At 49.8% G+C, this 23,109-nt stretch overlaps 1 protein-coding gene across 3 annotated transcripts in view; it reads right to left on the reverse strand.

Annotated features, from left to right (window-relative positions):
* Positions 1–23,109, reverse strand: part of GRIN2C (glutamate ionotropic receptor NMDA type subunit 2C) — a 46,602-nt gene that overhangs the window by 18,671 nt on the left and 4,822 nt on the right. For all 3 annotated transcript variants that reach the window (XM_038372219.2, XM_043497577.1, XM_043497578.1), the window contains exons 2-6: positions 14,734–15,157; positions 8,143–8,735; positions 6,155–6,269; positions 3,914–4,125; positions 2,122–2,290 (exon numbers count right to left, since the gene is read on the reverse strand). In XM_038372219.2, the coding sequence (XP_038228147.1) occupies positions 2,122–2,290; positions 3,914–4,125; positions 6,155–6,269; positions 8,143–8,735; positions 14,734–15,141 (1,497 nt within the window). In that variant the 5' untranslated portion in view covers positions 15,142–15,157. The remainder of the gene's footprint in view (positions 1–2,121; positions 2,291–3,913; positions 4,126–6,154; positions 6,270–8,142; positions 8,736–14,733; positions 15,158–23,109) is intronic.

Consider the following 23,109-nt stretch of genomic DNA (forward strand, 5'->3'; position numbering starts at 1 on the left):
ATGTCGGGTCATGTCATATTATACACTGCTATGCCTGACATGTCCTGACATAGTGTCAAAATAATAAAAGAAATGGAAAAACAAGCAAACAAAATACATTTTGAAATGCAATTTTAGCTTTGACATAACATTTAGAAATTTTTCCTAAACGTTATTCATGGAAGTTGACATGATTTTGCAAAAAATTTCCATTTTGTAAAGACAGCATTTTCCAACAAAACTATTTAAACAAAAATTTTCCCAAGCAGCTCTTTCAAACAACACCTTTCTGGGAGAAAGGGAGCTTATTTCCTGCTAATGCAAAAATGTCCAATAAAATAAACAAAAATACATGAAAATAACACTGCTCTGAAAATTAATAAGAGCGCAACATTAGCAGCTCATGGCTGCAAAGCTATACAATTTGTCAGCCTCAATTTACTGACCACCACCTCAGAGCTCCTCCTGCTTTCTCACTGCCCCAGAAAAAAGACCATATGCACCAGCATGCCCAAGCTGCTTGGTGCTGCTTCAGTGACACATATCAGCTTAAATCTATTTTAGCCAGGTTTACAACTGCTTGGCCTTCTTGCTGGATCAATGCAAAACAGCTCAAGCATACCAGGGAATCTGGCCCAATAAATGTAAATAGTACACACACATACTATGTTAAAGAAAGTTAAGATTGCGAAATCAAGCACTTAAAAGTTAGGAAATGCCACAGTTAAGGTTACCTGTGCAACCTTAATTTACCCCCCTTGTGTGTATGCATTATGATACTATGCTTGATTATGTGATCATACCCTTTTTTCCCCACAGAACTCCTGCCTCAGTCAGTGAAATGCTCAGCATTTTTACAGCACTTTGTATATTCACAGCACAGCTTCAATCTATTTCAGCTGCAGTTGTGATTACTCAGCACTTCTACAAATCTGATTCTAGGTGGCATGCCAGGCACCCAGAAAATCATGGACATACAATGACCAACTATGAACATTTTGGTTTCAGTGGCTTGCCCAGCATCAGAGGGGCAGGGAGCGAATCCAGTTCTCCAGCCAGTATTCAACTTCTTTAACCATGAGACCAGCCTTCCTCTTCCTTCAATTCCCTGCCTCATTCACTACACACCTTGCAACGTCTACAACAAAGACAGCAGAGGTTCTACCGACGACAACCTCATTCACTACCCAGCCTGCCTTCTGTTTCCCTCCCACTCTTCTCCTGTCCAACCTCCTGCACCCCCACATTGCCTACCCCCATCCCATGCTGCTACCCATCCCCCTACATTGACTCCTGCCCCCCACCCCATATCACCCTGGCTCCTACCCCTCCTCAGATCCTACTCCTCCATTGTCCCCCCCAACCCTCTGCATTCCCTTCAGGTACATCCTCCCCCACACTGCCTGGACACCACCAGGGGAGCACTGAAAGCACATGGAGAGTCTCCTTACTCTCACTTCCTGTGCTTGGCACCACAGTGGCCTCTAGCAGATGGGAGGAGCAATGGCAGGAAATGGAGCCCCAGGTTGGAGCATGCTCAGTACAGATGGAATCTTTGGAGAATTTAGCTGCCAAACGAACAGGTCTCTCGTGAGCATGTGCTAACTGAGATTTTTTTGGAGGTTGATAACCTGGACCAATTTGGGTACATTTTTATGGGAACACAAGGCATATCCCTGATGCTAGGGCAAATGTCTTGCTCCAAAGCACACTGGCACTAGCACTTCAATGAATGTATGATTTTTTTTAACTTGGACAAAACAATGTACTTTTCCCTAATCTCTGAAACATCTCAACCATTTTCGTGAAAATGTCCCAAAAAACATTCAGCATAAGGCAGACAGCCAAATTTCAGCCCACACAGTTAAAGTTTGGAAAAAAGTTATAAACAACTGAAAACAGAGTCTTATAATGCAAAATGTTAGGCTGCCTTTATTATAGGCATCATCCATGTAACATTATGCCCTACCCAAGCCTAGCCAAGGATCAGAAACTGACTCCAAACACTGAAATTCTGACCCAACTCAAATGGGAGAATTCCAGTTCAGATCATCCCTTTAAGCATTTTGGTGAACTGATTGCAGGCATGGCCCTCTTTGAGGAAAGGTGCATTGTGGGAAAGGGTCACACCTGTCCCCCTACCTCGCCAATCATGCCATTCCAGATGCCTCGCACTATCTTCCCATGTTTTCCATTGGTTACCAGGTAGAGATCATAGGAGAACTTCACTGCCTTGGCCAGCTTCTTCAGGATGTCGATGCAGAAGCCCTTGCAGCAGAGTTTGGTGTAGGGGTCCACAGGTCCATCCCCACTGAAACCAGGACATTAAAAATAAAAAAACAACGTAGACACCGATCACTTCCTTCAGAGGATTTCCATGGTAATGCCAGGGCCATTCCACCACCTATGCCACCTCATGCAGCAATGCTGATATACCACTATAGGCAAATGCAGGGCCTGACTAGTCCACAGAGTGCTCAGGAAGCAGCACTAAGGTTGTTGAGCCTGATTCTCACAGCCCTGCATGTTGGGTAGTCATTCACATCCATGCAAAGCGAGTGTAAAATGCTACCATGCAGAATTCTCCCCTCACATGCCACCAGCCATGGTGGTTTCAAATGCACTTTTCACAAGAGCAAAATGCCAACAAAAGCAGCTTGATTCTCTGCTGCCCTGCCCCTCATGTAGAGGTTAAAACTGATGCCAAGTAAGTGCAATATGCTACTGGTCTGGTCTGAGTTGGTAGCATTTCACACCCACTCTAGACTCAACTTTGCACTGGTGTATGTGACTGCACAAGGGGCAGGGTGTTGGGGAGTTAGACCCAATGTACAGTTAGGCAGTGAGGAATCAGGACCATAAAGCAAGTCCAAATTACAAGGAAAGAGGTGGCCTTGCCAGTCAGCTGGAAGAATAACTCCACGGGGCCTAAGAGGGTAGCTGCAGAATACCTGTTGCTCCCCTGGGAAAGGAACACATGTCTCTCCACATGGGGATGAGGGAAGCTGCTGAGTGACATCTGTGTCCCTTGTGTGGGGAAGCATAGCTGCAAAATAGCCACTCCAATTCCCAATGGGAGGAGGGTGTATCCTTCCACTTGAGAAAGGAGGGAGGGAGAGAGGGAACTGTGGAAATGGCAGGGCAATAAGAGAGGCTGCTCCAGCCGGGAAGTGAGAGAAATGCTCCAACAGGCTGGCTGACACAACCTTGATCAGAGAACTGCAGAGGTCAGCCATAAGCAAATGATTAATGAGCGTGTACAGGCCAGCCTGGCTGCATCCCTTTGGGGGCACTTTCCAGGCCCATCTCCACAGCCACCTTTTCAGAAGGCTGTCTCAGGGGAGTCTGGGCTGCAGCTCTGGATCTACAGGCTGGCTGTCCACACACACAAAGCCCTGGAACTGTAATTGATGGGCCAGGGCAGCAGCCAGTCAAGTGGGAAAACAGCATTTATAGACACTGAACTGATGCCCTAGAGTCTGTTCCAGGAGCTGTGTTGGAACTAAAGTCTAGCATGAGCCAGAGGCTCCCAGCTCTGACAATCAGGACTGGACTGCAGCCCAGTTCTACACAGCATCTCCCAGCTGTGAGCATCAGGCCTGAAGTCAGAGCTATTACAGCCAGGATATGAAATCCTGCCTAAAATTCCTGTACCGAATCCTGGCATCACATCAAATCCACACCAGCCACATTCCTGTTTGCAAACACTCAGAAAGCACTGCCTGAGCAGAAAACACCATTTTATACTGAGGTTGCAGCCTGCCCAATTCTGCTCCTTGCTTGGGCAGGGCTTGGAACACCTGATGCTCCCTTCTACCAACCTTGTGAGAAGCAGAGCACGTGCAAGTCTAACCCTGCTCCAGCACACCTGGGGCAGCTGAAGATGAGGGTTGCAGCATGGCATCTCCAGCAGCCCATCTGCCTGCCTGCTTACCGGTCGGTGTAGTTGGTTTGCTTCCGGCAGGGGACGGTGTTGCGCACACAGACGCCAGAGGCCGGGTCCGTGTTCTCCACAATCACAAAGGGCCTCTCTTCAAGGGTGGCCACGGTGAGGTGGCGATTGTCCGACACGGGCTGCAGGAAGGAGCCATAGCGAGGCCACACTGGGTACTTCATGTGGATGATCCCCTTCTCCCATTTCCCCACCTGCCCGAGATTGGAGAACAGTGTTACTGTCCACACAACAGGTGAAATGCCCGCGACTGCCTGGCAATGGTGCATGTGAGGTTATTCCGGGGGTGGGGGGGGGAGGGGTCGTCAATGCAGGTCCTTTGCTTGCATGTCCTTTGCTTCCCACAACCACCACCTTTGCAGCACTGCTGTTCAACTAGAGGAAGAGACAGCATGTCAGGGAAGTTACAGGTGGGTCTGGATATCGGGGCAGCCTGGCCCTGGATGGACAGTAGAGCCCCGATAGTCAAACAGCACATAACAGATAACCCATTTTGCCTCTGCCTGTGAGCAGATGCAGACCCCCTTGGATCGATCCGCTATTACAAACCAGTCAGTGGCTTCGCTCACCCTCAGGGGCGGGTTGCAGCATGCAGCAACACTAACAGGAAGGGAGGGACAACACCACATCCAATTATCCTGCAATTTTACTTTAGGAAGGCTGAATGTAATTAACTACATTCGGTCAGCATCTCAAAGTTAATTCCCCGGCTCTTGCATAAAGATGTGTGGGATCTTTAGTGATCACTAGCGGCCCTTTGTTATACAACTCATGCCAAAGACAGCATGTTCCCTGCCCAAAACCATACGGGCACAGTGGCTCAGAGGGAAGTGCACTCCCTCCTGAATCACTAACACCACTTACTGCAGCATCTCAGTTTTCTTAAATTGCTCTGCTTTCAGCTCTGACCCTGATCATTCCCCGAGAGCTCACCATGCCCCCTTGGGCTGTCGTCTGGTTTGCCTGAAGGCTGCTTCCTACCTTGGCGCTTTTCACCTTCTCAGAAGAAAGCAGCCTGTCTAAAAGAATATCAGACCCAGGTGCAAACACACTCCAGCGCTCCCACCCCCTGAATGCTGGGAACAGAACTCTCAATACTAATCACATCAAATGCTAGCCTGATTGTAAACACTGCAGTTCAGAGCGAGAATCCCCCAGTATCCCAGCTGGTGTGAAATAAAACTTCAAATAGCAGCAGAAGGACTCAGGGTGGGTCTGGGAGGCCTATAAGGGGAGTCGTCAGTGGTATTTAATGGGAGCAACCAGAGAATGGGGATCTCAGGCTGCAGAAGTATAACTGGGAGTAGTTATAGAGATGGAGCATGTGGAAGGAGGAGCAGCACAAGGGGGCTCAACGGAGAAAATAGAGAGGTTATCTAACAGGAGTATAGGGAGTCTCTAAAGGGGTGGTCAAGGTGGCGTAGGAGCCAACCCGACAGTCTGTGGGAGAAGTAAAAGCACATGGAAGCCTCCAAGCGGAGGAGCAGGAGAACATGGGACCTCTAAAGGAGCTAGGAGCTTGGTGGCTAGTTTGTGGCAGTCTCCAGAGCACATGGTGGAGGGATCTTAAGAAGTGCATATAGGTGCTCCTGGGGATGGGGGTGGTAAGTGCACTGTGGGTGCCTAATGAAGGTGTTTGGATTGGTTGCAAATGGGAGCTTGTCACAGGTCTTAGTGGATCTGGAACCTCAAGGAAGAGAAGCCATTGGGTAGAGAGTCTGGAACTACTGAGGCACTGGGGATGGGCAGGTGTGAGCCCACCCATTGCTAAAGCCCCCCACCCCCACCGTAAGGTGAGGAGCCACAGGACCCAGGCATGAACTAAATCTACAGGATTAATGAAAAACAGGGATGGGAGTGAAGGTCACAGGGATAAAATCAGGGATCCAGAGGGAGATACGAAGCAGAGAACCCTGGACAGCACCCACTGCTCCTCAAAGGCATCCAGGGAGGCAGAGGAACCCTGCCCTGAGACATGACATGAGGAGGGCTCAGAAGCTGTAAAGAGTCTGGAGCAGCAGAGCATGGCAGTTCCTAAGTAACTCTTTAGTAGGATGTTCTCTCTGGACAGCAGCCTCTTCTCTCACCCACCCCTTCCTGTGTTGGTTTTAACCTATAGCGCCCAGTGGATGCTGTGCTTTGCAGGGAGAGGTGTTCCTGAGTGGCCATGCCTTAAAAGAGAGGGAGACAACTGTGGGTGCTGAAGGGGAAAGCAGCCCTTACCATCTCCCAGAGCCGATGCCGGTTCAGTGAGATCACCACCATGGTGGGCCTCACCAAGTAACCAGCTTCATTGAAGGAGAAGTCCCTGTGCTCCCATGTCACATTCAGCAGATGCCTGTGGGGGGAAACAAGAAGCACTGTGGCCCGGAAAGGTGGGAGCTTCCCAAACAGGGCTAGCAACCTCTCTCCCTCCCACAGACGCCATCACCAGCACAGGCTAACTCAGAGAGCCCAGATTCCAGCCTGGCCTCTCTCCCCATCATTGCCCCTATGATCATCTGGCAGCTTGGTCTAGCAGGTCTAGGCAGAGGAAATCTGGGTTCTATGCCTGGCTCTGCCATTGACTAGCTGAGCCACCTTGGGAGAGTCACTTCACCACTGCCTGCCTCAGTTTCCCCACCTGTCAAAGAGGGATAACGATCCCCTTTCTTGGCAGCATGCTCTGAGATCTAGGGCTGGAAAGCACTATACAAGGGTGGAGCTATGTTATCCTTTCCTCAGTATGGGCCACAGTTATAAGTCCCATGGCTAGGGTGCAACAAGGCTTCCCAGACAAAAGCAACCTGAAGGGAAACTAAGGCAAGGAGTCTGCATGGATTGGGACAGCAGGAGACGAGGGAGAGCTCTACCTGACTTACGCTTTTACACCAAGCCTATCACCACAGTCCCAAGATATTGGCAGTACATTACATGACTGAACAACAAATTAGCGCCCCCCCTCTGAGGTTTCACCCCGCTCCCTCAGTCCAGGAACCAGAAGGAGGCAGAGGCAAAGCCAGACAGCGCTCCAGCGATTTAGAGACGCACGAAACGTAGCTGACATCCCAGGATCTTAACACCCCCCCGCTTTATTTTCCCAGCGAGTGTGGTCTGCCAACAGGCTAACGAGCTAAAGAGACAGAACATTCCAAATCAGTTAACAGGGCATGGGGGGGAGGGGAGCATTGGGCACGGAGCGGCAGCAAGGTCACGGGACTGGCACCATGCCCACGTGTGCGAGCCGGGTGCTGGCATATTCAGCTCTAGCACATAAGAGCAGCCTGGTGACTGGTATCACTCACCCTCAGTGTCATTCCTTCAGACAGGTGCCCTCCCCTCAGTTCCCTTCCTCCCTTTACCCAGCTCCCACCCCACACCGATGAATCAGAGACTCTGTGGGACTATATCACCCAAGCAGCACAGGATTTACCAAACCCGGAGACAAAGCCCCTTGCTCAGTTAGCCAAGGGTCACACGCTACTTAAAAAACGTTACACTGAGACCAGTCCTTCAGGCTTTGTAGCCTGGCCCTCCCTCTCCTCCCCTTGCCCTTTGTGCCTGCTGGCTCCTGCGCTTTCCCTCTGTCTATCACCCTGCTCCTTTGTGCCACACTCCACGTTGGCAGTGCCAATACTGCTGCTTTCGCCCTGAGCGAGCATTTGGAGGAAGGGAAAAAGAAAGAGTTTTCCCTCTATACCACATCTTGCTAGGGTGTATCTGGCAGTGGGGTGCAATGGGCAAGTCACTGGCCTTGGAGTCTGGACACCTGTGTTTTCTTCCTGGCTCTGACCTTGTCGGTGACCCTGGGCAAGGTCACATTCCCTGCTCTAGGTCTATGAGGAGTGTGGGGAAAAGTGAAGGAGGCAGAGTTCTCTCACCCCCAGGAAAGGGCAGTCCCAGCAGCTCAGAGCTGAACAGGAAGCACCCCTCTACCAGCCAAGAGGTGGAGCTCAGCATCGTTAAGCTGATCAATTTACGGGGCCCTCACGCTCTCTGATGCTGATTCCGCCCCCACACACACACTTTCAGGAGGTCCGGGGGGGGGATTTCCCCAACTGGTGGAGTTCAGTATCTCTCCGAGTGGATACTGCCAACCTACCCCTGCCCAAGGGAGGGTACCTCCAGGCTTCTCTGAGAGCTTTATCCCCTTCTTTCCTGATCCCCATTATGCAAGTTGCTAAGTCCCAGCACTGCTGGTGGCTACCCAGGAGCAACTTTTCCAGGCTGACCTGTAGAAAGTTCTGTTGGCGGTAGTGGTAGGTGGCGTCTTACAGTCCTTGCCCACGTCTGGGAGGGACCCGTGGGTCCTGAAGTAGCTCTCAGCCCCCGTGGCGATGATGGCCATGCCATCCCGAACTTTCTGCCTCAGGCTCATCTTCCAGCTCTCGGTCACCACACTGATGAGGCCGATGGGGAAAGAGGCAGGCGGGATCTCCATGTTCCCCACCGTCAGGCTTGGCACAATCCAGATGTAGCCGGGCCCGACCAAGCCCGCCTGCTTTGCCACCTGGAAGAGGTACACAGCCTCCTCCCGCGAGCAGTACACAATCATCACCTGGGCATCAATCTGCCGTAGCAGCCGCTGGGTTTTGGAATTGCTCCCATCCTGGGTCATCTCAAAGGTCAGGACGTCCTGGAGTTCCCAACCAAAGTAGCTGGCATCCGTGAAGGAACGGATAACGTCCACGAAGATGTTGTACCCTGGGTACAGGCTGGTGATGACCGCAAAGGAGCCCCAGTCATATTCCTCCAAGACTTTGAAGATCACCTGGATCTGCTGCTCGATGGAGACTCCCAGCTGCAGGAAAGCAGAGCCGGGCTCCTGGAAGAGAAAGCCACCCACCATAGAGAGGAGAATGGATTAGCAACTAGTTAAGTGCAAAGAGCCCCAAGGTGCCAATCTTCTCTCCTTTCCTCTCTTAGAAACCTTCACAGGCTAAAGAGGTCACCACCAATCCAGCATCCCAGCCCTATGACTGGCATGGATAGACTGCCCAGTCTTGTGCTCACAGTTCAGGGCTAAGAGTCAGGAAACCGGGTCTGTCCCCACCTGTCATTGGCTTATGGGGTGACCTCAGGCAAATTACTTCACCCTGCTGTGTCTCAATTCTCCCCCACCCCCACGCTGTAAAATGGGGATAAAAATCAGCTACCTAACTTCCAGGGCTGTTAAGAGGATGAATTAATTAATGTTTGTAAAAGTGCTATCTAAATACCGAGGATTATTATTGCTATTATTATTATTTTCAGTCCAGCATCAGACACTCTTTTCCTTTATCTGCTATTCCAAGTCAAGTATTTCCCACTCCCAACCCTCTCTTCCCCTCCCCCATTTTTTATCCCAGTGGCTCTTCAAATTGCTTCACTCTGCTGAGCAAGGGAGGACCCCACAGACCACTGGTGGCCTACAAACAATAGTTTGAGTCTTATCCCATACCTGCTCAGCCCAGTCCTTGTATACCTTTCCCTGAGATCATATCTTCCTTGCCTTATCACTCGTCGCCCCTCCTGATTTTGGATGCTGAATATCTGCTTCCCAATCCAACAACATGATCAGGGATCTCAAACTTTCATAATTCCAATTCCCAATTATATTTCATTCCTCATTTTGTACATTCTGAGCCCTTCCATTTTCAGCTCTGTATCTCCCAGACTGCCCATTCCAAAAACCTACATTTTACTTATGATCCCATAGGCCTTCAAGTTTGCCAGTAGGAAGAGATCATCTCAGCAGTGCCAGGAGGTGGTGGAAACCTCATCACTTGGGATATATAAAATTAGCCAGTTTAGGATTTCCCCTTATCATATGTTCACTGATATTTTATCCTGTCTGAGAGGGATGGGCTAGATTACCTAAAAGGCCTTTTCTGTTCCTAATTTCTATGACTAACTCTTCCTTTGACTAAAATTCATCCTCAATTTAATTTTTCTGCAACTTCAGAAGAGACAAACATTTTTCTTTACAATTATGAAAAAATGAAACATTTGAGTAAAAAAATCTGCCTGGTGAATTAATGCTGTTAAATTTCATTTACACATGCCCAATACCCACCTTGCCTTTTCAAGAATCGCACTGGCCATCTCCCTCTCTCCCACATCACCCCAACCATTTGTCCCACTCATTAGCAAATCTTAATTGATCTGATTCCATCTTAAATGGTTTACAAAATGAAATTTACAGAGGTCACAGAGAAGGCAGTGGGATTTTTTGGTGCAAACTGCCATAAACTCCATTGAATTGTTTTTACAGGGAAACATCGATCAGTCCCCCTGGAAATTAATTCCCAGGTAAACTCAGAGTTGTCAGGTAGATACATTGTCTTGGGGGAGACTACCCCAGATTTGAGAAGCCTGTTGTAGAGGAGTTTGCAACCAAGAGAGACACAGCTCCAAGAAGGAAATCGAGGACATCCCTGCAAATGAGGGAGAACTCCAGAACCGCTGCCAGAATTAAACCCTCTGTAAAATAGAGAGAGAATCCACTGGGAGGAGATGGGAAGAATCAGAGAAAGTTCTGCAGCCCTCTGGGTCCAAAGCACTGGAAATTCAAGGCCTATTTGTAATCATTTGGAGCTTGATTCTGATACCCTTAATCATGAGTAGTACCTTACATTCTAGCAGTCCTATCAAGCTCAATGTTCGACGATTTTGTGGGCCTAAATTTACACCACAATTAACTGCAGGTGCAAGTTACACACACAAAGCTTTCTGGTGGCACCCACAAGTCAGGTAGCCACACATGCAAACAGTGTCATTTGGTCCAGGTACAATGTCAGGCAGTATTATTTACAGGCACAAATATGCACCCACGGAAATAGAAAACAGGCTAAGGATCTTTTGAACATCAGGCCCCAAAAAAGATTCCAAACTGCTAACCAAAATACATGTGAAGGGTTAGAATAGATCAAGACCCAGCTCCAGGGTTCTGTGTTTCCCACTTAACGCAGTGTATTTTTAGGGGGCAAATCCTGCGAACTCTCCATGCACAGAACTCTTACTGAAGTCACAGAGAAGTCCACTCGCAGGGGGCTAGTAGGATCAGGGCCTGGTTTTATAGAGATGGTGTTCAAACAAACTGCATCCCAACACACCTTCCAGACTTATATGGGTAGGATAAACATGAGCAGAGGGGGGCTCAGAGGTGCAGCCAGCAGAGAAAGGGGTTTCAGCAGGGAGTTGTGAAATCAGTTGAAGATCAGACGAGGCAGAGAGATGCAAAGAGGCTGTTTGACACGGAAGGATCCTTGAAGGAGACTATTGCACCAGGAGCGGCCAGATTGCATGCAGTGGAGCAGAGAGGCTGGTGCTATGAAGAGCAGAGGGAGAGAGGTGATAGAGATAAGGTACAGGAGACAGTTTGGAACAGGGCCATGGAAGTTTTGGAAATCAGCTCCACGACAAAGAGGATTAGATGGGACTCCGTTCATACTCTATCAGTACAGCTCCTTAAAACCAAATGTCAGTAGAGTCCTGTTAGGGGACCTACACATCCCTGTCCGAAGAGCTGAGCCCCTCCTTCTGCAACACCCAATGTCTTGGCTGCAAGAGTAACAGAACCAGTGCTGAGAACTGGACTGGGTTGTCTTTTGTCCCAAATAAAAACAAAGATAAATCGTTGTGATCTCCCCACACTAAAAACAGCATGGGAGGCATTCTTCCTACATGCCCTAACCCCCCCCCCCAAAAAAAAAAACAAAAACAAAAACAAACAAACCTATTCCCCGCCTCTAAGGACCTGCAGCATAGAGTCACTTCCTCCAGTCAGGGGTCCTGGCAGCTCATTGCTGCCTCTCCTGAATTGGCTTGTAGGTCTCTCCCAGATGGAGCTGGGCATGTTAATACCAAACTTCAAGCTCACTGTGTTTGGGGAAGGGGCTCAAGATCTCGCTCTTAGGCATTGCTTCTGGGCAGGCCAGGCTAGCACCCGTAATGTACAATGTTTCCCATATAAAAGCATTTGGGAACAGTCTCCTCGAGCTCTTCCTCCTCCCCCAACCCTTCGATGGGATAAGGTTGTATTTTTATTGGATCTTAAAGATTTGCCGATTACATAAACTGCCCATGAGAACCTGGCATCAAACTTCCACAAACAAACACAATCGCATTTGCAGCGAACTAGGCTCAAGGAAATCTTTACACATTTCCCTGCAAGTAGATGACAGTAACAGCGTCTGACACCCAGCGATGGGCAAACTAAAAATAATTACCCAGTATGCAGTCCATCTGTAAGAAATTGCAGTGCCCTGCAGCAGCCTAGGCAATGCATGTTCAGGTGGCTCGGGTTGGTGATTTAAGACACAACTGCTGCTGGCATGAAACATGGGGCTGGATTCCATCCTCACCAGCCTGAGTTGAATCCCAATGGGCCTGGTGGGGACACCATCGGTCTTGGGAGCCTTTGTGTTGATGGTGGTGACTTAGGACCACATCCTGCAAGGTGCTGGGCACCTTTAACTCCCACTGGAGTCAGCAGTGTGTGCTCAGCACTTGCAGGACCAGGATCTTGGCAGGACAGCTTCAGGGACCAGCGCCTGGGACTGTCCTGCCCTCCCACGGCTCCCCAGGGTGCAGAGATACACCAACAGGGTCAAGGGATGGCCTTGTTTTCACTCAGCTCTACTCAGCACCTTCCATTTCACATTTCCTACCAGCTTCTGTGTCACTCAGAACCTCAGTTCCCTCTTCCCAGCACTTCTCCTCACCCCTCCAATGAATTCTGCCTTCTCAGCACACTCCCCTAATCACACACAACACACCGCGTGTATCCCCGTTAGGCCCTCTCCACATACCGTACATCTACACTGCTGTTGGAGCTGTAGCGCCCAGTCGAGTGGACATACACGCACAAGCTCTGATCAAGCTAGCATGCTAAAAGTAGCAGTGTGGCCAAACCTGCACAGATGGTGGCTCGGGCTAGTCACCGGGGGACATGCCTAGGTCTCACAACTGTGCTCCGGCAGCTTGATCAAAAATAGTATATATACACCTCTACCCAGCAGGGAATTACACCTCCTAGCTGCAGTTTAGATTTACCCATAGAGGATACAACACACCCAGAGAGGAAACCAGCCAACTACTGCTGCCAGCTAATTGAGTTCCTCCTTTAGTTCAAGTGAGGGAGAGTCATGCTTTGGCGTTGAAGTTCCCAGATTTAAACCCTGTTGACACCCCTGGCAGGCCAAGGGGGTGTCACTACTTATACATAACCCGAAAGAAGGGACTGTAGGGCCTGATTCTGAGACACTTCTGTGGGGCTCAGTGACCATTTCTCAGCATCAATGTCCTAAAGGAAATCTGCACTAGTTCAGTGGAGCCCCCGCACTCGATGTGGGTAGGGTTGGTCCTGACTTCCCCACTTTGAGTCAGAGGAGTTTCATCTGCTACTATCACCAGGCTCCAAGCTTGCCTAGCTGGGCCTTCTTTGCCTGCACTGCGAGAGTTATATTCCGAGAGGTAGCCACATACAAGCCACTGAAGGAGTTCTCAGAACCGTGTTTAACAAACCCCTTCAACATCCTCACAGTCTCCATTGCGGTGAGTGTCCCAGGGGCAGCTGTCACTTCCCAGCAGGAGTTTCAGTTTGAAGATGCAGAGCTGGACTCAGGGAATGGAGCTCCCATGTAAACACATAAGAAAGCAGGGATGTTCACAGCTGTCATAGGGTAAGTGGCACTCAAAGGAGTGGGGGTGGACAGTGAGAGTTAACTAAACAGTGACATTTGACATAGATGCTTATGCCCTAGATCAGGGATCAGCAACATTTGGCATGCGGCCTGTCAGGGAAATCCGCTGTCGGGCTTGGACGATTTGTTTGCCTGCAGTGTCCACAGGTTCGGCCGATCGCAGCTCCCACTGGCCGCGGTTCGCCATTCCAGGCCAATGGGGGCTGTGGGAAGCAGCGGCCAGCACATCCCTCAGACCATGCCGCTTCCCGCAGCCCCCATTGGCCTGGAATGGGGACCGCAGCCAGTGGTAGCTGCAATTGGCCAAAACTGCGGATGCTGCAGGTAAACAAACCATCCTGACCCGCCAGCGGATTTCCCTGATCAGCTGCATGCCAAACGTTGCCGATCCCTGCCCTAGATTGTGAGCTAATCGGAGCCGGAGCCATTCTTTTTGAATATTTGAAGAGTACCTTGCTCATAGAGGGCACTACCAGAAACTGATGATTAATAATAGAAGATCTTCTCTTACAATCACCATGACACTCTCCTGCTTTCCCATGCATTCAAACATTGGTCTGCATTTTGTGTGTCTTAAAATACATAAGAACGGCCATACTGGATTAGACCAAAGGTCCATCTAGCCTAGTATCCTGTCTTCTGACAGTGGCCAGTGCCAGGTGCCCCAGAGGGAATGAACAGAACAGGTCATCATCAAGTGATCCATCCAGGACACCATCCCTGCCCATCCTGGCTAATAGCCATTGGTAGACATATCCTCCATGAACTTATCTAGTTCTTTTTTGAATCACATTAGTGTCTTGGCCTTCACAACATCCTCTGGCAAAGAGTTCTACAACACCAGATTGTTAAGAATACAGCTCCTTGCCTATTTAGCATTGCAGACACTTTAGACAACATTGTAGTGATTTGTTCCTCCCTGAAAATAAAATGATTGGAAATTTACATATGCATATTAGGGGCCAGATCCCCAGCCGATGTCAACTGACACAGATTGGTTGACTTCTATGGAGCTGTGCTGATTTACACAAGCTGGGGATTTGGGCCTATATATTTAGAGGATTTCATGAGACTCCCTAATTTCCCCCTCTGCCTCCCATCCACCATCTCCAGAAATAACCAATGAAGAGATTTCACCTTGGGGGTCAGGACCACGGCAGAGCCCCCACTGATGCTGATGATGGGGACCTGGGTCTGGGAGGATATGAAGTCCAGGATCTGTGCCACAGCCTCTGTGCCAATGTTGTCCTCAAAGACAATGCCGTGGATCTTGGTGATGGCGAGGATGTTGCAGATCTGGGTCAGGAGGGTGCTGGGGTTGGTGTCATTCACAATCACCGTGACCGGGTGGATCTCCAGAGGCAGGTCCAGGAAGCTCTGGTGAGTCAGCCGGCTGCGGATGTGGAGAGGGTATGAGGAGCCTCCAAATACCACGGCCACATTTACCACTGGCTCCCCAGGGCCCGGCAGCAGGAGATCCAGTATGACAGCTGAACAGCCCAGCACCATGGACAGTACCAGAGTGTGCGTCAGAGCTCTGCCCATGTCCACCACGGAGTCCCTGCAACCCAAAGCAAACAGAAACCAGGGTGGGAATGGGCAACAGACAGACCTGAGTGCGGACGGGATGGGAGGCCCAGAGAGGGAGGGGGAAGGGGAGCATGGAGAAAGAACAAAAAATTAGCAGAAGAGGGGCTTAGAACCTAGCAGCAGGGAGAGAGGGGCCTGCCATCAGGGAGCCAGCAGAAGCCCTGGCAACAGGGCGAGGAACACGGCTAGCACCTGGGATCCTGAGTTCCATGAGTGACCCCACTCCTGCAGGCCAGCTCTCCTCCCCACAGCTCCATATAGCCCTGGCTCCAGGGCAGCATACCGTGTTATAAGCTGCTTCTTCATAGGAACAATCAGGGAATGAAACAAGCTAGGCACATAGTGATCCCCCAGTTCCAGGTCTGCAGGCCTCTCCTGCCCCTCTCTCTGACAGCTCCTACTCTGCACCTTGCTGCCCGCTGACCTTATGTTTTTCTCCCTTTGATCCCCAGCTCCTCATCCCCCACCCTACTGCGTGCTGCATACACCGGTTAGTACGATGACTCAGCTACCATCAGCCCCATGCTCAGCCTTCGAGGGACAGCTCCAACACACAGGGAGCCTAAGCTCAGTAAGGTCTGGATCCTTCTGTTCAGAAATTTCAAAGCCAGGGGCCTGGACTTGGTTTGAAGCATTCCCAGCTGTGGAGCACTTTTGTCGAGCTGACACACAGGGCGTCGTCCCGTGGCTCTGACAAGTGCTCAGAGGAGATGAAAAGCAGAAGCCCCACGCATTTGGCTGAGCGTATCCCCCTCAGAAGCGAGGTTTTCAGCCCCTCCCTGCTTGGCATGCTCTGCACCCTGCACACCAAAGCCAAGTAGAGACTCAGTAACAGTCAGTCACAGCGCACCCCTTCAAATTCCCCTCTTTGGGCCCCGTCCAGCCATAGGGGGTAGAGGCAGCTCCTGAGGAAGCCTGTCAGCTCAGCTCCTGGGATGGGCAGTGAGGGAATGAGATGGAGGCAAGGATGTCACTCAAGGCCAACACGGGTGCCTTCCCATCAACCCTTGGCTGAAGTTAATAGGAGGTTTGCATACAGAATGAATGGGATAATCAGATCCCTGATATTCAATGGCCCCTGCTTCCCACTGCCCCCCCAGCCCAACCCCCCACCCATTCCAGTGCCCCTATCTTCCCACTGCTCCCCCTGGCCTAACCCCACACCCATCCCAGTGCCCTCTACTGCTCCCTCCAGCCTACCCCCTCCCCCATAGCTCTAGTGTTTGCCAGCTCCTTTCACTTTGGGTGCAGGCTCCCTAGCTGCTCTCTAAGCTACTATTGCTGTGAAATTCCTTTTTTATTTCCTTTCACTTCCCCAGTTTTTAATAGCTCCATTTTATCACACACGAAGAGGGGGTGGACAAAGAGGCAGAAGATGCAAAGAGTTGGAGGCTACACTGCCTGGCTCTTTGTAAACCTGACAATCACTTCGAAGATTTAAAGTCACCATTCTCTCATCCGATCCATCCAGCGGCTCTTTTATCTGCACTGCGGGTCTCTATGGCACGTTCCACACTCGCTGCCACTGCTGGCAGGAGAATGGTGCCCTTAGCTGCACAGGGTGCTGGGGCTTCCTCTCCCCATACTCGATTCAGTGGAAGATCAGATTAAAAGCCCGCTATGACAGATAGGGCAATTTCCTGCATATTCTTGGGAAACCTTATAGATTTAAGCTTAACTGTCTTTGGGGATCCATTGTATTAATTGCAAAGCTTATGTATTATTGTGGGCCAGGACTGCATGTGACCTCTTTGGGGGAGATGTGAGGTAAGGTCTGGGAGTCCAAAAGATTACACTGAAAATGTGCCAGACGAGAATGGACTTTTGGGACAATAAGCGTGAAGTGGATTTCCTGGGGAATGCCTAGGGAGAAGTTAATGCAAATTCCCCCACCTCTAGTTATGTCTTTTAAAGCTATGCCCTGAGGAGTGCATCACTATCTGCAGATTATATGTTCCTGGAGATGAGATCAAAGGCCTGAGTTGTAGAAGAAACCAATGAACTGTCCAGCCTGGGTTCTGGTTCTGAATCTGAGACAGTCAAACTTTCATGGGGAAAACCAAGTTGCAGGGTTTGAAGGACTGACACCTGCTCTAGGTTGGAATTGGGGTGACCTCTGCTAAGCTTTTTACTATATGTGTAAGTTCTTCTACTATTTTGAATATGTTTTTTCTATAATGCTTTCGCCTTAAGAATAAATGTGCTTGCTTACAAAGAGCTGTGTGGTAACTCATAACTGCAGGCAATACATTAGGCATAGCCTCTGGAGAGAAAGCAAAGCGCAGACGCTGGCCTGTTAGGGAAGTCTGGCTTGCTGGGAGTATCAGGGAACTGTGCAGTCTTGAAAAACCCCTGCTCAGGAGGGAGAGAGATCCGGGTCTCCGCCCAAGAGAGGCGATGGCTGAGGAGCCAGGAGCCTACAATGGGTGCCCTTAGTGGGCCACAGAAGAGGAATACAGGTGCAGTTGCCCTGAACTTGACACCCACAGAGAATATAAAAGCTCTAGCACTGTATTACTCTGAGCTAGGCAATACCTGCCACAGGGTGGCTGGACCTTTAAGGGGGAAGTTGGACCCAGCCCCACCTATGATGGATCATTTGCCTCCCAGCTGAAACCAATCAGTTGGGGAGCAGATGATTATATAAGCCAGCAAGGAGAGCGAGCTGCAGGAGATACAGGGGAAAGGAAGGTTTGCCCAGTGACAGGCCCTGGAGCAGGAGGGTTCCCAGGCAGATTACCTGGAGGAGCAGGGAGGCTGCAGCAAGGAAACCACTGGCTCTAGGGAAAGGCAGCTGTTGGATTTACATGGAACTGTTGTATTTGGGGTGCACTGAAGACTGTTGGGCAAAAGGGCCTGAACAGCCTCTGGGCATGGCATGAATCCTTGCTGGGCTGGGGAAGCAGGCCTGCAGACTCCAGCCTCGTTAGCTGCCATGGCAGAGGTCTGAGTTTGGGGAGCTCAACACCTCAATTTTTAGCCCTAATGCTAGGTGTGCAGTTGCACTGGTGCCATATATACAGCATGCAGTCACACACATTACAGCTTCACAGTCCCCATGTTCTTTGCATGGAACAGGCCTCCTGGAAGCTCTCGGAGATCTCTCGGACACACTGCATAGGCTCTACTCTATGCTATTCCTATCTAGAGCATTGCTGCCTTGGTGATGGTATGCAGGAACACTTAGCACTTCTGTAGCTTTTCATGGGTAGCTCTTAAAGCACCTTGCAAAGCTGAGCAGGAACCATCATCTCCATTTTGTAGGGAGGGAAACTGAGGCACAAAGAGGGGAAGGGACTTGGCCAAAGTCAAGGACTTCCCATTCAGTGCTCTATCCTCCTGCAGCTCTCTCTGCTTGCTGGCTTTTATAATCATCTGATCCCCCCTGCTTCCTTGCTATATCGATACACCAGAGCCCACCTGGGTGGAATGAGTTTCATATTTCAGTCCGACAATAGACTACATTACCCCCCGACACACCCACACACCTGTGGCATATTTTGCATGTGGTTAGAGAATTCAGAGGTGAAGGGGTTAAATAAAAGCACAATTCTCCTTGTCTCCATCCTTTCCTCCTGGTGCCATTTGTTCCTCAGCAACTCACGCTCCGGGAGCCCTTGAACGTTTTTATATTATTTTAAACGATCTTCAGCAGCAATATTGTCTCCACTTTCCCATTCTCCTCCCCTCACCCCGCCATCCCTGGGCTGTCAGTTACCAGAGAGCAGCTTGCCTTCCATTTTAAATTTAAAAAAAAAATGTATTTCACAGGCTGATAGGCACCTTCAGTTCCATCAACTCAAAGATTAAGTACCCAGGGTAATAATAAAATATTAAAACATTTGAGGGGGGAAAAATGAGCTGTAAGTATTTTGGAGAAGGCAGAGGTTTAGGAGCTAATCCTGCAAAATGGGGACATATGACAAAGCCCTGCAAAGTTCAGGGAGATTCTAATTACTGTGAACTTCAGCTCAGCTGGAAGCTGGACACACCCATTAAACCAGGGAATTTATCAGTGAGGACAGGAAGCCAAATTTCCTGCCCCCAAAACTAGCCACCCCTTGCTCTAATGGCCCATGAATGTCTGGCAGGGACTACCTCTTCCCTTCCTGCATTGTGTATATGTCAGTTTCATTATTTTTTGCCAAATAGATTTTGATTGGCACCAGATCCAGCCAGCGGTCAGCCTGGTGCAGTACCCTGTTTGACAGTAGCCAGAAACTTTTGAGGAAGAAATTCCAAAGCGCGGAATGATAAAATAGCCTTTCTGCCCCCACTCACGGGTCAACACAGCAGGCATCTGGCCTCAAACTGTACTGTCCAAAACAGTCTCCTGCTCCCATGCCAACAGGTGCTGCCTGGTGTATCCTGCTGAGAAGTGGCCCCATGTGGGGGACTGAGCTCTTAGGGCAGGCACTGTCTTTGCAATATGTGGGTGTATTGTGCCCCTCCCAACAGGCCTATGACCTGCAGGCCCCACTCTGATAGAAACAACAGACACCAGCTCGTGACTCAACTAACCAGGGAGGGAGCCCAGGGCCCAAGGTCATTACACTAGAGATAGGCCCAACTGCCAACATTGCACCCAAATTGGGATTCTCTGCACCTCAGAGTTGGAGCAGGGGTTTGTTGGGCCCCATGTGCAAAGTTTGGGTTTGGATCTAGATGCCAGATGTACTCCCCTCCCCCGATATATTGGGGTGTTTGGATCCAATTATGCCACTGTTTTATTTATATGGTGATAGAGCCTAGGACCCCCAGTCCTGGGCCAGGACCCCACTGTGCTAAGCACTTTACAAACACAGAACAAAACAGTTCCTGGCTCAAAGAACTTCCAGTCTCTGCCTTCCTATAGCACTTTCCATTGGAAGATCTCAAAGTGCTTTGCAAACCTTAGCGAAGACTCTTACCCTCCATTGCAAAATCAATCAGTAATATCCTCCTCCTCCTCACACAATGGGGAAACTGAGGCACATGGCAGTCAATTGACTTCCCTCAGGTCACCAGCAGGTCAGGGACCAAATCCCTGTGCCCTATGCTTTAAGTGCCAGACTGCCCCACTGAACCTTTCCCTTCCACATGCAATGCCAACTGACCAATCCAGAGAGGATCGTTAATGGTTGAGTAATGAATGGAGATGTTTGACCATCCTCTGATGTTAAGGAACGGAGCAAGAGGGAGGCTCCTTTACATGGTGACAACGGCCTCCCACCCTGCTACTGACACAAACGTAGGTGTCACTTTTGCAGCAAGATGTTGGCTGCCAGCAGGAGTCTTGGAAATGCCAATTGTAATTAAAAGCTGTAATTCCAAATGCATCTTTGCAGGGAGGAGCTCCTCCCACCAGGGGACCTGCAGCCTGCTGGGCTGCACACGCTGTTTCACATCCTAGGTCCTTCCCTCTCCTCATGCTTTTACTCCGCTCCTTTCGCACTCCATCCCTGCTCCGTTTCATCGCTAAGAAAGGCGGGACACGGAGGCTGCAGCACAGGCCTAGAAGACAGGACCTCCTGAGTTCTACTCCTAGTTGTGACACTGGGTCCCTCTGCAGCCTTGGGCAAGTCACTTAACCTCTGCACCATCTCTGAAGAATGGGAATAAGACTATGTAACTGCACTTTCTCCCTCCAGCTAAGGGGGATGAGTCAAGTTACAGAGGATGGCTGGGAGGATTCGGGTTTGCAGAAAAGCTCCACATAATTGCAATAGCTAATAATTAAATAGCTAATTTAATTAATAATAATTAAAGCCCAACTGGAAGGTTTCTAGCAGAGGAGAGCCATCTTTAAAGGAGGCACTTATTGAATTGCACCCCTGCTGCACAGGCTATTGGTCAAGATTGTCAGCTCCTTGGGGCAGGGACAGTCTTTGTTCTGTGTTTATCCAGCACCTAGTACAATGGGGTCTTGGGCCATGCCTGGGGCTCCTAGACCCTACAATAACACAAATACTGTAGTGATGAGATTTCATCTTCGTTCTCTCTCCATAGGCTAGAGCAGGGCTCAACTCTGGCTCTTGCAGAATAACACTTCCTTCATAACGCAAAAGGTCTCACTCCCTTGGACTCTCCTGGATCTCCTCTGGGAATGAGAAGCCAGGTCAACTTTAAACAGTGGTAGTACAGTGGCCCCTGCAGCAACCTGCACAGTCACAACCCTGTCCCCCTCACCTAGCAGGGGGACCTGGTGTTCTGTTGCCAATAAGCATGAGGTCCTGTGTAAAGAAGCAACACTAGTGCATGGCCCAATCTCACAGCCTGGCAGCGAGACCAGACAGGGAAGCCAGTGGTTCTGTCCTTAGGCTACAGTGATGGGCACAATTATCCCCACCCAGTGACCGGGGGGGAAGGCCCTGCAGTTTCTTCCTTGCTAGGGAGCCAATGGAGAACAGGAGAACATCAGTTTGCCTCAAATCTGCTTTCTGTCCTCAAAGAGAAGTTTAGGTCAAATCCAACAGGAGAACTAACTCACCCACCCAGCTTTCTTCAGCATCTGCTTGTATTCAGGCCAGGACTGGACTGAATCTCCAAACCCTCTCCAGAGAACCTGCAACACTCAGCAGCAGGTGACGTTTAAGAGTTAAGTGGAGGGAATGGCAGGAACAAACTGATGCCTTAATACCTGGCTATGGAAACCTAGGAATCTCCCACAGTTCTAGGGTTCACCATTATACTCATTGCCACAGGAAAACAGATAGTTGACCCCAGCTTAGCACACCACACACCCAGTCTCCCCACCCACCCGCCTGGGCTGGAGAAGGAAGAATCTCTTACACTCTTGCTGTGAATTTCAAAGTATTTTTAGTCCTGCAATAAATAATTCATAGGGAATATGGCCTCAACTACCTGAGCAGAGGAAAAAACCTCTCTTAAAAACAGTGATTTGCCAGTTTAATTTCTCCTCAAGGACATTTAAATATACTTTAGGCAGCACTTTGTCCTCACAGCTGCTGATCAGATTTGTTTGCACCTGACACATCACTAACACATAATCAACTTCTCATCATGGCTCAACCATTAGCAGCTCCACAGCTGGTGGAAGTCCCCTCCATCCAGTGGGCTGGCTGCAATGGAAGGAGTCCTCTCTCTCCCTCCATGGCTGATACCCTGCCTGAGCTGGTAACAGACCCCTCGTTGTTGTTCCAGCATCCTCCCCAAAGGCAACATCCTGATTGGCAAGCTAGCTGAAGACTCAATGCCACAAGGTGCCAAACACTCTAATCCCAATCCAGCAAAGCACTTAAGCAGGTGGGTTAAGTATTGATTTTAAACGGACCGTTCACCTGCTGAATGTGCTAAAGTGCTTTGCTGGATCGGGTCCAAAATGCTCAGTGCCTTGCAGGATGGAGCCCTACAGTGGCAAATGTTCCCACCACCCCACAGCTAGCACCCTGACTGAGATGATAAAGGAAGGTAGATTGACACAAACACAAGAATTAACTCACCCACTACTGAAATGCATCCAGGGCTAGGTTGGAACGTAGCAGCTGCTTAAAAGCCAAGGACAGACTCTGAGTGAGAATACTCTCTCCATTTCTGACTGCAGGGGGAAATTGAGGTCAGCAGAATACAATGATTTCAACTGGAACTTGGCCAGATCCTTACTCTTACAAGGCAAGTGCTATGAAATCTTTAATTGCAGTCAGTGGCAGGACCTCCCGCTCCACTTACATCTCCTATGAAGAGGGGACCTCAAGCACCAAACTGGGATTCAGTTCTGACATGGGAATGGTACATGCCTCCTCACACTGGGAAATTGATCCTCTCCTGACCATTGGCTGGAACACCTGGAGTTTGCAACACCATGTCACTGCCATCCTTGGCATTTTAGGACCATTGGCTGTACTATCCATCTTCAATGCCAAGGAGAAGGTTCTTCCTGTAGGCCCAGCTGAACCAGTGCAATCTGCACTGGCTTCTCCACAG

The sequence above is a fragment of the Dermochelys coriacea genome, chromosome 14 (genome assembly GCF_009764565.3).
Source record: "Dermochelys coriacea isolate rDerCor1 chromosome 14, rDerCor1.pri.v4, whole genome shotgun sequence".
NCBI lineage: Eukaryota > Metazoa > Chordata > Testudines > Dermochelyidae > Dermochelys > Dermochelys coriacea.